At 45.3% G+C, this 17,659-nt stretch overlaps 1 protein-coding gene across 1 annotated transcript in view; it reads left to right on the plus strand.

Moving 5' to 3' along the window:
• Window positions 1-17,659, plus strand: part of Wwc1 (WW and C2 domain containing 1) — a 146,082-nt gene that overhangs the window by 116,460 nt on the left and 11,963 nt on the right. The window contains exons 16-19 of the mRNA XM_051180954.1: window positions 3,138-3,278; window positions 4,957-5,048; window positions 11,973-12,102; window positions 13,478-13,642. Coding sequence (XP_051036911.1) covers window positions 3,138-3,278; window positions 4,957-5,048; window positions 11,973-12,102; window positions 13,478-13,642 — 528 coding nt within the window. The remainder of the gene's footprint in view (window positions 1-3,137; window positions 3,279-4,956; window positions 5,049-11,972; window positions 12,103-13,477; window positions 13,643-17,659) is intronic.

Raw genomic sequence — 17,659 nt, forward strand, 5'->3', positions numbered from 1 at the left:
CCATTGATTTCATTCATCTTATAAAATACATACTTTGTACCAGTGGGAAACTAAGTCATGGAGACAAAGACCTTGCGTTGGGTCGCACAGTTACACAGTGGCAGAGGTGTATTTGGAACATTCAAGCCCCTCGGTGTTCTTTCTTTGCTAGCTCATAGCTCCCTGGAGGTCTCAATTGGTGACCAAAAAAAAAAAGGTTCAGGGAATATGGTAGACACTGAAGGAAAGCATTTCCAGACCCAGGCTCCTCTGGTGATGCTTTTCCTCGGCCCTGGGAAGAGACTAAATCCTGTTTTCTTCTCCTAAGAGGGTGCTTTTTATTCTACATCTCTAATTGAAGTCTGACCATTGTTGGTTGCCATGGCAACAGCCAAAAAAGGCGCTCATCTTATAGTGGCTTGTTGTTGTCCATGACCAATGGGAAACCTCCTTGCCTGGATGTGAGTGGCTGGAGGAGGACAGACCTTGAGACAGGAAATGGAAAGGGCTTCTCTACTTCTGTAAGGAGTGTCCCTGTCTTTCGGGGGACCATGGAAACCCCAGCCTGTTTTAAGCCATTTATTCAGCCATACAAGCAGTGTCTATGTGTCTGTGTGTTCATCACTGGGCCAAGAACCCCTCATTTAACCTTCAGCACAGCTCCAGGAAGAGGTATGCAGGTGATCTTCATTTTAATGAATGAGAGAGATGTGGCTATGTGGTGCAATGGGTAGCGCATTGTTCTAGTGATGAAGAATGAGTAAGGCCCCAAAAGGCTAAGTAAGTTACCTGCCCAGTTAATCTATCCAGAGGAATGAACAAGGATCCCACTGTATTTGAATACTTTCAAATACATTTTTTTTTTTTTTTTTTTTTTTTTGGAAACAGAGTTTCTCTGTGTAGCTTTGTAGACCTGACTGGCCTCAAACTCACAGAGATCTGCCTGCCTCTGCCTCACGAGTGCTGGAATTAAAGGTGTGCATCACCACCGCCCCTCCCAGGGAAATCTCGTTCACCTTCTTTATGTGTTCCTATTGTGCTGTGTTACGTTTCAGGGTAGCCAAAGGCTCTCACTTCCCCAGACCCCACACAGGGTTTAGGGGAACACATGACCTGCCTTCCCTAAGCAGCAGCAATGCTATCACCTGTGTTAGCATGACATCCCTCTACTCCCCACTAAGGCCGGAGTCACTTGGCTCAGGTCCAGCCAGGGCGCACTCCAACACTGGCCGTTACAACAGCTCCCTTGTTCCTCTTTCACTTGGTGTCACTAACTTGGCAAATCTCTAGCCCAGCCAATATGACCACCATCCCCAATCTGTGCAGCTGGACAGAAAATACACCTAATCAGTGCTGTGTGACATCCTTTGAAAGTTAACACACACACACACACACACACACACACACACACACACATACACACTGGCTCCTTGGACCGTTTGCTCTCACTCTTACACATTCCAGCACTTACAAGTTATTCAGTAAATCCTGTGTATTGAATCCTTGAGTGAGTAAATACCCTCCAAATGCTTCCAGCTTGTGAAGGTGAATGATATTCATGCCTGTGAGCCTGTGCCAGCAGGCAGTGCATCTTGTTGTCATTTATAATACCCTGATGAAGGTATCATGCTTCCAAACTGTTCTCATGATCCCTCCCCAGCTTGTACCTCAAACATAGCCTGTCATGTTCTGAACTGCAATATCCAGTATGTTTGTATGTCTCCCCAGGAAACTGTCATCCCCTTGGGGAGGAATCATATTCTAGATGTTTTTCTTGCTGCCAGTACTTGTTGAATGAATAAAGGAGTAATATACATATTCTTGTATATTCTTACATTTATTCTGGTGCCTGGAGCATGCCAACCACTTAATTCCTGAATTGACAATAGCCTACCCCCCTCCCCAAGCCCTGCATGGAGCAGCTCTTCTCCTCATGCCCTTGGTGAGGAAGCTAGTGTCAAAATAGTAAAGTGTCAATACGAGCTGACATCTTCTCCCTATTCAACACTGTTCTCCCAGAAATTGCTGGTAGTCACCCAGACTTAGCAGTCTGTGCCATGATCTGGTACCTCCTGTTTTCGGTTGAATATTCCTGTCAGAAATACTTCGCCTCAACTGTTTCAAATTTCAGGGGGAGGGAGGGTATTTGTTTGGGGGTTTGTTTTACTCGTTTAGAATATTTGCATATATAATGAGATATGCTGGAGCTGGAATTAGAATCAAAATAGGAAGAGTGAGTTTGTGTGTGTGTGTGTGTGTGTGTGTGTGTGTGTGTGTGGTTTTTCCATCTATATGTTACCTGTAGGTCCAGAAAATGGGGTCAGGATTAGTAATTCAAGGCCAGTCTTGACAACATAGCAACTTCTTGTACTATTACACAAAAAGCCAAAGTGAAGGCTCCTTCTCATGAGTAATTTTGTTCTTGTGCCTATGCAGTAGATGCCTGTGCCTGTGGTTCCCAAGCCACAGAGTGGAATGCGTTCATCGTTTTGCCAGATGTTGGCAGGTTCTTCCCTTAAAGAATATAGAAGCAACTTCTCTTGTCATTGCTTGTTCAGTGTTGTGCTCCTTGGGACTCTTAGCTTCTAGGAACTAAGGGACTGTGTAGGGACCCTCATTGTCCTTAGTACTCAACCCAGCTTAGCCCAGGACATGTATAACAGTCAAAATTCAAATAACCAATTTTGAAAACTGGGCCACATGTGAACCTGGCAGCACACATCCATAATCTCAACACTAGGCTTATGGAAGCGGAAAGACCAGAGGTTCAGAGTCATCCTCGGCTAGCTACACAGCAAGTTTGAAGCCAGCCTCGGCCATATGAAGACCCGTGATGGAAGACACTAGATATGTACATTTATAGAAGCTGAACATGGTGGCATGATCACTGTAAAATTAGCACTCAAGAGGCTGAGTTCAGGACTAGGGTGGGTAACAAAGTGAATTCGAGGACAACCTGCAAATTATCTTAAAAAGGGAAGTGGGTGGGGTATATAAATAGGTGTGGTGACATGCATCTAGTCATGTCAGCTACATGAGTGCCTTGAGTTCAACTTGAGACCTTTTAGGACACTCCACTATCTCACGGGGACTGCTGCTTTCCATATTGTCTCTTTAGCTGATGCATGTATACTCTTCTCTTTGTTTGTCCCTGATAGGGAGGCGCCCAGATCAGCCTGGCTGAGGTTTGCCGGTCTGGAGAGAGGTCAACACGCTGGTACAACCTCCTGAGCTACAAATACTTGAAGAAACAGTGCAGGGAGCCCCAGCCAACAGGAGCTACAGGGCCCAACCACATGGTGAGTAGGCTAAGTGGGTACTCCCAACCCCACACCTACAGCACCAGACGAACCAGAGCCCAGTTTGCAATGGAGGAGGAGAGGAGCCTGGGGTAGGAGGAAACACAGGTGGGAGGAGAAGGAATGATCTTCCCTGAGTGGTTGCGACCCAGCTCCGTGAGGGTTTTCATTTCTTCTTCTATATTCTGCTGTACCTTATATCTTTTCTCCAATTAAAAAAACAAAAACAAAAACTTAAAGTTTCTGCAAAGTGATATAGAGGGGTGTATGAGTGGTTCAGTGATGAGGCCAATCTGACACAAGTAACATCCTGGATAAAAGAAGTGAGACGGAAGGAGAAAGCTGGAAATGGAGAAAATAGTTCTTTCTTGAGAACCTGAGACTGGAGGGAGTTTAAGGAAGGCTGTTCAGAACTTGGCTCTCTCTCTCAGGCAGGCCTCTGTTTTTGTTTGGTTGGTTGTTTTGTTTTTTCATGTCTAGAAAGGAGTTTGAGATAAGGTTGTTGGGAAACTTTGAAGAAATGGGTATAGTGAGTGCTTCTTGCAAGGATAAATGGCAACTGGCCTGCCTGTTTTGAGTCACTTGAAAATGCTTTCCTTGCTTTGGTTTGAGAATATGTTTTAGTGCTACTTGTCAAAACCATCCCTGAGCCATCTCTGTGCATGCTGTGTATATAATTCAGTGTGGGCAGGCAGAAGCAGAAGGATCATCGAAAGTTTGAGGCCAGCCTGCTCTACAAAGCAAGTTCCAGGCCAACCAGGACTCTGCAAAAAGACCCCATCTCTAAACCAAAAAAGACATGCATCCAATAAGCCACCTATGGCTTCTCTCTGCTGAACATGATAGCTATGTGGTTCAGTGAGCTGCTGTATTTGAGCAAACCACTTGTCACGGTCCTTGCTTAATTTTAGATCTTTCTTTCCTTCCTTAAAGAACTTGTCGTGAGTTTCCTAGCCTTATGACCTCCACCCTGACCCCCAGCTGAGGATGGTGGTGAATTAACCGTGTGATCTGAAAGCTACATCTTGTCTTTGGTCAGATATCAGCCACTTTCTCTGGATACTGTCTGCTAGGCTACTCTTCTGTACATAGATCATCACAATTAATCTCCAAAATGACCTTTCCTAGTGCTTGTTAGGAGAAAATGAGGGCCAGAGAGATTCAATAATTCTCTCAGGTTAAACCTTCTCCCTCAGTAATGGTTTTACTCAGTTCCTTCTCCTAGAAGCCCTCTACACATGCACCCTCCCCCAAACTGCCACTGTGTCTGTTCCCAGACACACAGAGCTTTCCTTTCTCTTGATCCTCATCGAATTGCTGTGTCATTGATGGTTAATGTGACATGAAGACTCTGACAGACAGCTTTCTGATCTCCTCCAATTAGAACTGTAAACTGCCAAGTAGATACACACAGAGAGAGAGAGAGAGAGAGAGAGAGAGAGAGAGAGAGAGAGAGAGAGAGAGGAGAGAGAGAGGAGAGAGAGAGATCTGTTCTGCAGACTGGCCAGTGAAACCACAACAATAGTGCCCATGTTTAGGTGACCATGGACCAGATGCTCAGCTGCTCCAGCCTTTGGGCTTCACCCTGTGCTCTCTAGGAGAGTTATGAGTCTGGGATGCCTGGTAGGTAAGGTGGCACCCAGAGCCCCCACTGACCCAGCAGCTTCTGCCTCTGCAGGATGCTGTATCTGCCTTGCTGGAACAGACAGCCGTGGAGCTAGAGAAGAGGCAGGAGGGGAGAACCAGCTCGCAGACACTGGAGGGCAGCTGGTAAGTGTGTATACCCTCTGGGGCTAGACTTGGAGATCCCTGACCACAGGGCAGCCCAGCGAAGGTTCCCCTGGGAGCATCAAGGACCTGTGCTTACAGTTACTGCAGGCAACAAGGCTAGCGTGGCACAGTGCTACCTGAAACCCTTCCCCAGTGTGTAGTCCATAAATCTCCCATGTATCGTTCCTGCCTGATGTTGTTTGTTTTAGTATGCTGACATTTATTTGGGCTTAAAGAGAAAAAAAAAATTTAGAACTGGGTATGGTGACTCACATCTGTGATCCCAACACATGGGTTGCTGATGTAGAAAGATTGCTGTGAGTGTGAGGGCAGTCTAGGTTACAAAAAGAAATTATTTTAACCCTAGTGTAGATTTTCAATTTGAATCATTGCTATAAATTGTGTACTGTAGTAAGAATTGTACCTGGTTGCTAGGAAGAGACAGAAGAAATAATAGAAATGAGAAAGTTCTAGTCTGGGAATGTGTAAAATGTTTGCCATTAATTAGGTCCTAAGTTCCTGGCATGAGGCAAGGAGGAAGAGGAGGAAATCGTTGAGTTGTTCCTTTGTTACTTACGAATAAGAAACTCTGGTCGGTGATGGCACACACCTGGGTGATTCCAACACTCGGGAGGCAGAGGCAGGTGGATCTTTGTGAGTCCGAGGCCAGCCTGGTCTACAAAGCGAATTCCAGGACAGCTAGGACTGTTACACAGAGAAACCTTGTTTCGAAAAAACAGAAAAAACGAACAAAAGAATAGGAGGAAACAATCAAATCTCCTAGCTCAGTGGTGTCACTGGAAACTCAGGCTCCTTTTTCTCTGGTTTGCTCTCTTTACTGAGACCTCATCATTGAAGCAATCACCCATCAGGAATGATTAGAGATGAACATGCTTGTGTCTCTCATAGCCAAGAAGTTCATTCTTCTGCAAGTCACATACAGCAACATCTGCTTGCTTCTCATTGGCTAGCCTTTGCATGGCGCCCACTTCACTGTGAGGGAGATTGAGAAATGAGCACTGTTGCTGAGATGTGAAAACCAAGTTTACGAATCTGAGGCAGGTGAGCTCACATCGCCTAAGAGGGTACCTGTATAAATGTCAACAGCACTCAGCCTCCCGTCTCCCCATGTTTAAATGGAAAGACAAAGTGGTCCGACAACGCTGAGGACTTGCTCTTTCTAAGCCAATCAGAATGTCTAGACAAGAGTACCGGGCAGTGTTTTGCACTAAATGGATTGATGTAGTTGGATTCTTTTACATGGACAGCAATATGGCACTACACACTACAGCAGCTATGACCTCTTCTAGGTCTCCTGTCTTCATATATCCTTCTGTGAAGCACTTTTGCCTTTTAGTTTATTTGTGGTTGTTTGAGACAGGGTCTCACTATGTAGAGACCATTGCTGTCCTGGATCTTACTATGTAGACCAGGTTCATCTTGAAGTCCCAGAGATCAACCTGCCTCTGCCTTCAAAGCACTAGGATTAAAGGTGTGCCACTATGTCCAGCTGTACTTTTACTTCTAAAAAGAGTTGACACATAAATAATTGTACACATATAGATGGTAGTATCATTTAGGTAACTATGCAATGTGTCATGGTCACAGGGCCTAATGGCTGACATATCTACTTCATAGACCAGCATTTTTTTTTCAACTTGTGGGTGACTCCTTTGGGAGTGAAATGACCCTTTCACAGGGGTCACCTAAGATCATCAGAAAATACAGATAATTACATTACGATTCATGAGAACAGCAAAATTATATTTGTGGAGTAGCAATGAAAACAGTGTATGTTTGGGGGTTATCACAAGATGATGGACTGTACTAAAGGGTCACAGTGTTGGGAAGGTTGAGAACCACTGTCACAGAGCAACTCTGCTATCCCAGCCATTTTGTTGACTAGTTTTGTTGTTTTGTTTGAGATGGGGTCTGACTATGGAGCCCTGGCTAGCCTGACAGTCACTATGTAGACCAGGCTAGCCTCAAATTCAGATAATCCTCTTGCCCCTGATTGCAGTATGGCCAATTTCTTTTAGCTGTTCTTACACAGAACCTGCTGTTAACTGAGGCCAAACTGCAGTAGCATGGCAGAACTTATTCTCTTCTCTGAGTCACGTGGTACTTACCATGTGGCCTCTCTTACCCTCCATTCCCCAGCCTCTGGGAACTACCATTCTCCCCAATTCTCTGTGAGGCCAACTTTTTAAATACCATTCCTAAGGGAGAATGGGCAGTGTCTGTCTTTCTGCACCTGGCTTCTTTCCCTTAGCTGAATGTCCATAAGGCCCTTCCGTGCTGTCACAGGTACTAGCATCCCATATACACACACCATGGTTACCCGTGGACACTTGGCTTATCCCATACGTTGACTGCTGGGAACAGTGCTGCAGTGAACAGGGGGTAACCAGACTTCCTTTGCAGTCACCAACGTAGAGGACACGGCCAATAACTCTTTTTGTATTACCATTGCTATAGTCCCAGATTCTGTAATTGGTCTTGGAGGGAGCCTTCCCTTACAGTCTTTGACTCCAGGGGTCACCATATGTTTCCTGGACAGGACCAGATGGCAAATACCATCTGCTGTGGCCATACAGCTTCCGTTACGTCTCCTCAAGTTGCCTCTACAGAATGAAAGCAGCATGGGCCATGAGTAACCAGTGGCCATGTCTGTGTCCCATTGACACTCCGTGTATGAACACTGCAATTGGCATTTCTTAACATTTGTACCAGCCACAATGATCACTGCCCCGTTTGTCTGTTTGTTTGTTTTCAGCCATTTAAAAAATGGGCTGGGGGATGGAGTTCAGTTGGTGCATACTTACCTAGCATGCACAAAGCCCTGGGTTTGATTCCTCAGCACTCCATAAACTGGATATGATGTCACATTACCTGTAATTCTAGCCATTGGCCTCTGGAGGTAGAGGCAGGGGAATCAAATTTCCAGGTGGCCACATAATGAATTCAAGGCCAGCCTAGTATACTTTGAGACCTTGTCTCCATGCAAAAATAAATATAAATGTAAAAGCAATTCACAGCTTAATCTGCCCAGGGGAGGGGGGAAAGCAGGCTGGATTAGGCCTATTGGCAATAGTTGCTGATATACATACACACTCTTGCCATTTTTCCATGTGATAAAGACTGTACCAGGCCACTGAAATTTTGTGATCCTTTGTTTCTGGGTTGGTCACAGTGTCCTTCTCACTCTCCCTGTGCCTGGAAACCCCTATGCTGACAGTCACCCAAGCTAAGTTCTGATGCCAGAATCAGCCCAGGTCGCCTCTCCCCACAGCCTGGCATGAGATCAGTGGTTTCTACTGAATTCCAAGCTAGTGCTGAAACTTTTCAAGCCGTCTCCTAGCAACCACCTTCTGTTCTTGCTCCCCTTGTGGCCCCCTCTCTCCCCACCCCCTGCCATTCACACTTCCCAGATGCCAGCTTACAAAGAGGGCCAGGCCTCTCAGAGCTGCTTTGGTGGGGTGGGTCCATCTGCAGCCCCCTCCCCCAGGCCTGGAGGTGGCTTTTGATCCTCGGGCAGTCACTAGCGTCAGTGCACCTGCTCAGCCCCAGAGTGCGATGGAGGTCTCTCAGAGACCAGCCCTTAGCACTAGGGCACTGACCTGCAGTATTAAGGCCCCATGGAACTCAGTTACCCCCTCCTCCCCTTAACTGTTTTGGTGCCTCTGCTGCAAGCACCAAAAGAGCCTTTCTCTCTCTTGGTCTACTCTGTGGCAACACTGGCCTCAGACTCTCAGTTCGGTCCTCTGCCTCCCTAGCACTGACCTCAGACGTACACCTCCGCACCTCAGTGGAAAACTGCATTCGTTCCAGTGAAGAGTCACAAGCAAAACGGTACTCTGATTATTAGAAAACATCAAAGAGCCAGCAAAATGGCACTTTCCACCAAGCCTGAGGACCTGAGCTCAGTTCCCAGGATCTACACAGTAGAGGGACAGAACCAACTCCTGAGAGTTGTCCTCTGACCTCTGACCCCCACGTGTTCTCTATGGCATGCTCATGCCCTCACTCACCTGCACACATCATATATACAGTAGTCAACGAGAAAGAAAGCACGGGAAAAGATAATCTCAAACCTTGGGACAGCGACAAGCCCTGATGTGTGTCTGTCTGGGGTGATGTTCACAGGTGGCACTGTTGTGTCCCTAAGCCTGAGCCGGTCACCTCTCAACACACAAGGCAAAGAAAGTGCTTCTCGGGTAGGATTGTTGGACAAGAAACACTCCCACGAACAGTGACTAAAACACCGTGAACTTACACTCTCCAGCACTTAATTGAACTACTATACTGACTTAGAATATGTACATTTAGGACTGGGGAGATAGCTCAGTGGCAGTGTTTGCCTAGCATGGAAGAGGTCCAGGGTTCAGTCTCCAGTACTGCTAAAGTACTAACTAAATGAAGTCCCTGTTTGTGATTTGACAGATCCTAACTGACTTGCATACAAAGTGAGCTTCCCTTGCTCACATTCTCACTCTGTACAGGGACGTGTCTGCTTTCTGCCCCATCACCAGCATGGGATAGATTCAGCTGGCATTGTGTGTTCATTGTTTTGTTTGCCCTGTGATGGGTGAAAGATGCCATGTGTGTTTTTGTTTCTCTGCCCTGTTGAGATTGAGTGGGGTCTTTTCTCCTGTCCTAGAACATCTCAGTCAGATTTACAGTGAAATAGCAGCGGCTGGCCCAGCACGCAAGTGCTCAGTTGGGCTAACCCACCTGGCCGCCCTGATCCACTGGATGAGGCTTTCAGCCTGTGCGCCTCACACTGAGACTGTGGGGCTGGTGAGTGAATCTTGCAGGTTGCTGTGTGTGTGCACTGTGGATCTGTGTGACTGGAACTACAGAGAAGAACAAAGCTCTGTCACAGTGGAGAAGGGGTCTCCATCCCAGGCCTGTGAACACAGATGGAAGTTGATTCTACCCATTGGGGGACCCTCAGGGAAATGCTGTGTTTTCCCCACAGCAGACCATGTGTCACGTGCTCTGCTCTGGCTGGGATTCTTATGGCTCAGCATGGTGACACTGTTTCACACAGGCCAGAGCCGGGCAGTGATGTACATCTTTGAGAAGTCATGGTGCAATGGCATGTAAATTATTACCCAACATGTGTAGTCTGTTTGTCTAATGAATCCTTCTAGCCCTGAAGCCCAGGGGACGGACAGTAACATGGCAGAGGCTGTTCAGCAAATGATGCTGAAAAAATTAGCTATACGTATAGAAAAATTTTATTCTTATTTCACCTCAGTCAAAAATTAATCTGGTTTGGATCATAGAGCTAAAACGTCAAAACTGAAACAATCAAGTTTTAGCAGAAAGTACAGGAAATTCTGTTGGCTGTGATGCAGCTCAATGGTAGAGTGCTTGCCTAAGTGTGCATTGGTCCTGAATTCAATCCCCAGTGAAGCCATGAGCATATAAATAATAAATAAGTGTAAAGGAAATGTTCTATAAAGGTTTCTTGGGACACAGAAAGCACAAACTATAGATGGAATAAGGCAGAGTTTTACTAGGAGTTCAGAGCAGGCTCAGCTACATGGAATCCTGTCTCAATAACAATATTTTTTTTTGAAAAAGTAAAATAATAAGATGCAAGTCTATTCCCCACAGAATGGCTGCCAGTCTCAAGTGTTGACAGGGAGCTAGAACACTCGCTGCTTTGCTGATGAACTGTAAGTGATGGGCTGACTCTGGAGACTTACTTTGCTGCTGTTAAAAGGCAAATGTACAGCCATCGATTCAGCAAATCTCTGAACTGTGTCTTTATGAGCTGAATTGCGCACCCCCTCCAAATTCTTATGGTGAAACCCTACTCAGTGCCTGTACCTCAGAATGTGACCGCATCTGAAGACAGAGCCTTGTGGAGGTAATTAAAGTAGGGTAGACCTGATCCAGCCTGGTGGGTATCTTTATAAAGAGGGAATTTGGACACAGACAGATACCAGGCACTTGTGAGCACGGAAAAGATGAAGTGAGGATAGCAGCAAGAATTCAACTGCAAGCCAAGGTCAGGGACTTCAGGAGAAACCATATGTACTGTTGTAGCCCATGGGACGCCAGCCTCCAGAGATGTGGGAAATATAGTTCTGTGGTGTTACACTTCGGCAGCCTCAACCAATAACACAATATCTAACAGAAATGACACTGGCTCCATAGTGAAGACTTGTCCATGGGTGTTCATAGAAACTTCAATCATGGTGACTGAGAGATGGTTGCAGTTTGGTGTTCATGGACTGATGAAGTGCTAAACACACTATATCCTGTGGAATGTTAACACAGTAATGAAAAGGAAGTGAGCTACTGATGAATGTAAGACCTGGATGAACTTCAAAAACATATTAGTAGAAGCCTAGAGTGCAAGAATATTGTTTGACTCTGCTTATGTGAAACTCAAAAAAAAAAAAAAAAAATCAAATTTTATCTGTAACACCAGAAAGTTCCCCTGGTAGCCACCAGAGAATAGAGGGGAGGTTAAGTGGAAAGGGTAGATAGAGGGCCACCTTTCTGATTTGGAATGTTCTGCATCTTGACGCCCCCTTCTGGCATCCATGGGGACTTGCACCCACAAGGTGCACATTTTCTTTCTCTTACATACAAATAAACACATAAGTAGATAGTTGCATAGATGGATAGATAGATAAATAGATGATAGATGGATGGATAGATGATAGATAGATAGATAGATAGATAGATAGATAGATAGATAGATAGATAATGGAATTGACTGTTTTGTTTAAGTCCTAGAGGTGAAATCTGGGGCATCAGACACTGCAGGAAAATGCTCTGCTTCTGAGCTGCAACCCAGCCCTATATTGAAGGTTCTTTGGATAAAACCCGGTCTGGATGCACTTTGGAGAGTGGAGGTGGTATGGTGTCTGGAAGACTAACCATAGCATTATGTCACCACAGGACATACGAGGAAGAGTCAAGTGAGAATGAGGCAGTAGCTGAGGAGGAGGAAGAGAGAGAAGAAGAGGGGGAGGAAGATGTCTTCACTGAGAAGGTCTCTCCAGAGGCAGAGGAGTACCCAGCATTAAAGGTAAAAAGAATGGCATCGGGGGACAGCTCTCCAGAGGGGCAGTGCAGTCAGAAGTGGCTGTCCCTGTACTTTGAGTCATATTTGGAGACACGATGCACAAGAAGGGACTGATGGATTCCTGTCTTTTCTTCTGCCCTCTGTGGCTTCCTATTTTTCTGATCAGATCTCAAGCCTTAAAGTCAGATGGGTCTTAGTTCAGAGCCCGACTCTGCCCCACTACCGACTCTGCCAAGCCTGTCTTGGGTAGATGATTTCATTTCCGCCCGGCCCCCCTTTCTTCATCATTTAAATGCACGTGGTAACACCAGCCTTGCTCATAGACCTGGTGCACAGACCTCTATTCTCAGGGCTGGCAGGGTGTCTACAACTAATACACATGATGTTCTTGAACAGAGCACTGGGACAGAGCCTCCAGTGCCTAACCAGGGGGTCCAAGAGCAAACCCAAGCACTTTTTTTTTTTTTTGCCTCCTCTACACCAAGGAGTGTCTCTGCAGTTTCTCCCACCAGAGGGCACCCGTGTCACACTCAAGCATGTGCTGTTTTTTGCTAAGACAGTTTCTGAGCTAAGCATTTATGTTTATCTTTTGGGGGTGGCAGCTGTGTGCAGGTAGAGAACATGATAGGCTGAGGTGGAGTGGTGGTGATTTTTTTTTTTTTTTTTTTGCTTTTTTCCTTTTTTGAGTTTTGACAGTGTCTCACTATGTGGCCCAGGCTGGCCTTGAACTCAATTTTCTTGGCTAGTATTCTTGGCTCTATGGTACTCTTAGATTCAAAAGGAGGTTTTTCACCAGGTGGTGGTGGTACATGCCTTTAATCCCAACACTCAGGAGGCCTGGTCTTCAAGAGCTAGTTCTAGGATAGCCTCCAAAGCCACAGAGAAACCCTGTCGCCATGTTAGAGTTATGGCTAGGACCTCTAAGGTCTTGGATTTAGCTGGTGCTTAAGTATGGAGCATAGATGGTCAGTGCACCAGAACCTGAGGACCACCATGGCTTACAGGAGCTGGTGGTGCCTCCCCAGCTCCCAGGAGTACATGCTGTAGAAGAGTGGGAATGGGCATCCTGCCCTCTGTTGCCATTCTGATAGGTCCAGCTGACTAAGCCCCTCATAGTGAGAGCCTGTGGCTAAAACTGAGACAACAGAAGTGGGAGTTGCTGTGTAGACCAAGAGAGGGACCAGAGACTCAGTGGGCGGAGAGATGGCCAGTTAAAAGTGCTGCTCTCTTCCAGAGGTCTTGAGTTCAGTTCCCAGCAACCATATGGTGGCTCATGACCATCTATAATGAGATCTCGTACCCTCTTCTGGCCTGCAGGGATACATGCAGACTGAACAATATATAAATCTTTTTTAAAAAAGGCTAACTTCTTCCTCAGGTGGACAGAGAGACCAATACCGACAGTGTGGCCCCATCCCCCACAGTGGTGCGTCCCAAGGACCGGCGGGTGGGTGCCCCTTCATCAGGGCCGTTTCTTCGAGGGAGTACCATCATCCGTTCCAAGACCTTCTCACCCGGACCCCAGAGCCAATACGTGTGCCGGGTAAGCAAACGATGGTGCCTTCCCCTCCCCTCAGAGCAACCAGGGGGTCTACTCCAATAGGTGGCACTACATAGCATGTCTTACTCTCATAGTGTGGCTTGGGTACCTTCTGGTAGGTTTAACTCCATGGACCTCAGTTTCCCTATCCCACTCCATAGGATAGTTTAACTCTTGATTGATTGACTGATATAAGAAAACCAGCTGGAGTGTGGGACTGAGTGGATGGCTTAATGGGTAAGAACCCTTGCTGTGCAAGCATGATAACTTGAGTTAGAACCCCTAGCACCCACATAAAAGCCAGACATGGCAACATCTATCTACAACCTCAGCTTTTGGGCCTAGAAACATGTGGATCCTGGGACCTCGCTGCCAGCCAGCCTAGCCAGACTTTGGGTTTAATGAAAAAGCCTTGTCTCAAGAGAATACAGCACAGGGCAATAAAGAAAGACACCATGTATAATCCTCTAGCCTCCACGGGTACACATAGAAAATAAGCTTTTAAAGAAAAAAGAATACGCGGTGAAACATGTCAGGCGCAGTTTTTGCAGGGTTGCAATCGGAGCCAGCCAAGCGGCCCCAAGTCTGTACCTGAGTGGGGGAGTGTGGATGAGGGAAAGGCTAGCTGTAGACAATAAAGAAAGAGACAGAATAAAGGTCAGGAGGGCAGATCAGTCAATACTGAAATGCCACGAGTTTATTTTTCACCACTCTTATATACCATAACTAAAAAGTGGGACACAGTATCATGTATATGGAACAAACAGACTTTTCTTCCTTACTCATTCCAAGGGTTCAATAACCACACTTTAGCTCTAAACTTCTTGTACCCTAGCCTTGAGAGGTCAGGAATAGCCATACCTCAGATTTAATTTCTCCTTCCTTAGCCTTGACAGTCAGGAGTAGCCACACCTCAGATTCAGGCCTGTTGTTATTTAGACTAAGATGGCAGAAACATCCTTCTGTAGCCACACCTTTGACCTTTAGGTCTTGTGACTTGCTGACAGCTTTGAATTCTCTGTCCTTGTGCCAAGATGGAGTGCAGCCATCTTTATGGGCACCCACAGATTGGGTCCTTTCCATTGCTTAGTGCATGGATCTTTCCATTTGACTTGAGCAAAAGTTGCTTGAGTTCCATCATGCCAAAATCTGTCCGAGGCAGATTGCTCACGGGCATCCACATTTAAGAAATTTAGAATGAAGAGTGCCTGATTTAATGAATCATGTGGAGACTGGGGGCACAACTCCCCTCTCCTTATTTTTAGAAGTTGTGTTTTCAAGGAGCTGTGAGCACGCTCCACAATTTCTTGCCCTTGTGGATTATAAGTAATGCCTGTTCTGTGTTCAATTTTCCATTGAGCACATAATTGCTGAAATGCTTTACTGGTATATGCAGATCCATTGTCTGTCTTTATAAGTTTTGGAAATCCCATGTTAGCAAAACATTTTAAACAGTGACTTACCACATGCTTAGTGGCTTCTACAGTATGTCAGTGACCATTAAGAAGCCTGAATATGTACCAACTGCCACATGCACATATTTTGATCTGCCAAATTCTGCAATATGAGTAACATCCATTTGCCATAAATGATGAGGAAGCAGGCCTTGAGGATTTACCCCTACATTAGTTACAGGTAAATATTGTGGGCACACATCACATTGTTTGACAATTTGCGGAGCTGTCTCTCTAGTTAAACCAAACTGCTTTCTTAGACTATTACTATTTTGATGATGAAAACTGTGTGACTGCTGAGCTACTTCTACTTGAGATAAAGTGACCATTCTTGTCAGTCTATCAGCTGACTCATTACCTTCTGCCAGTGGGCCGGGAAGATTTGAATGAGCTCTTATATGACCCACAAAGCATGGTGCCTTTCTTTGATGAATGGCACTTTGAATTTGTTCAAACAGTATTTTAACCTGATTAGTATTAATTCCAATGTATGGAACTGTCTTATAACTTGAAGAGTTCTGAAAACATAATGACTATCAGTATATAAGTTAAATGAATCATTCATTAGAAGCTGAAAAACTATTGCAACAGCTTGTAATTCAACTATTTGTAATTCAACTATCTGAGCTGAAGCTGGATCTGTCTGTATGACATATTCTTTTCCATCAATAACATAAGCTGCTTTTCCATTAGGAGAACCATCAGTAAAAACTAACATAGCATTTTTAATAAGATTATTCCTTACAATTTTAGGGAATACAAAAGGATGCATTAACACAAATTGCAACAGTCTATGAGCTGGAAACTGATTATCAGTTTTTCCCAAAAACTGAGCAAAAGCAATTGCCCATGAATCACTGCTTTGAATACCCTCTTTAGTCAGCTGTCTATGTGAATTGGGATCACTATCTCCTTTCAGGATATTGCTTAAAGGTTTCAAATTACTAGTAGGTGCATTTAAAAAGGACGAACCATTGAAATATTTCCCAATAACTTCTGAAAATCATTCAATGATCACAAGCTATCATTTCTAATTTCTAATTTTTGAGACCTAATTTCTTTAGGATGTAACATATGCCCCAAATACTTTTGAAAACTCTTTCTCTAATCTGACCTGTAAAGCTTCCCTTAGCTAACATGGTCTCATTTGCATCTTCACTGACACCTTTCTAGGTGGGGCTTAACAGGGCTGTGGTTCCCTGAGGCTTTTTCTCAATAGCTTTTCTCAAATCTTATATTAACCTCCATTCTCTCTATTTCTTTTTTTACCTACCAAAATTTATGAAGATTTCTGTATTCTCTTCTCTGCTAAACTCTTTTGAACCATCCATACAGATTCCTCTGGCTCTCAGGCCATGTTGGCTTTGACCATTTCCCGTTGTCCCTCTCTGGGAGCCAGCCTTGGGAGATGCAGACTGCCAACCCTTCCAATTAAGACACTGATCTGATGTCATATATATATCCCAAGCAATTCAAGTAGTACTGAAAGACCCACGGAGGACGTGGACCCTCATGCCCCGACTCAGGAAAGGCGCCCCCCCCCCCAAATCACTCACGAGAAGCTGTCTTGATGCAAAAGCATGAGGTCTTTTATATTCCAGTGCACTGGGGTCCGCAGCCATACCGCACGTGGGGTAGAGGGCTGGGAACCCTGGGTACAGGGTTCAGACAGCTTTTATAGGGTTACAACAAAGCCCGCACATCACAAACCAATCATCTCATAGCATCCAGTGCGGACCAATCAATTTGAATTCTGCTTTCGCTAGGGCTTCTGGGTAGTGTGACAAGACTCATTTCCTGTTCTCATTCACTCACAGGTGCTGTCGGTAAACCGCCCTGTCGTAGTAAACAGTCAAGAATAACCTTTTGTCTACTCACTGCTAGGGGACAAAGTCTAGGGAAAATTAGGCTAAATTTTTCCATCCTTACAGTACCTATTGTTGGGATTCACACATTCACAATCACACCATACATACAGGACATACATACATTTTCAGCTCCCCTTTTCTTTAGGCCAAGATTAGTTTGTTGAAATAGGGCATCTTTAATTGAAATCTCTTGCAATGCAACTGTTATAGTTAACCCTTGAATTATGGACATCCAAAATCTGAACAAATCCCAATAAATTCATCTACATCACCTCTCTCTCTCTCTCTCTCTCTCTCTCTCTCTCTCTCTCTCTCTCTCTCTCTGACCTTAAAACCGTTTCTGACAAGCTGCATTAACTTTTCCATACACTTGGCTGGGCGTTAGGCATGTCAGCAACTCCTAAAGCTGCAGGCTCTAGGTCCCATTCTGACTTTGCTCTCTGAGCCTGGGCTGGCCTGCTGCAGCTCATCTGTGACTGTAACTGTTTGAAAAGTAAGCAACCACCATTGTAGCAACTCTGAGTTCTTGGCACCCACAGGTTGTGCTGACCTAGTGCATAAGCGGGCTGCACCTTTGCTTCCCCAAGCCCCGGTGCAGCTCTGAGACAGCTGTGGTGGTGGCCTCTGTGAGAGGGAAGGATCCTTACAAAACTTTCAAATTCTAGACATTTCTGTACTTGCTACTGCTTTACTCCAGC

Source organism: Phodopus roborovskii, unplaced genomic scaffold, assembly GCF_943737965.1.
Source record: "Phodopus roborovskii unplaced genomic scaffold, PHOROB, whole genome shotgun sequence".
Taxonomy (NCBI): domain Eukaryota; kingdom Metazoa; phylum Chordata; class Mammalia; order Rodentia; family Cricetidae; genus Phodopus; species Phodopus roborovskii.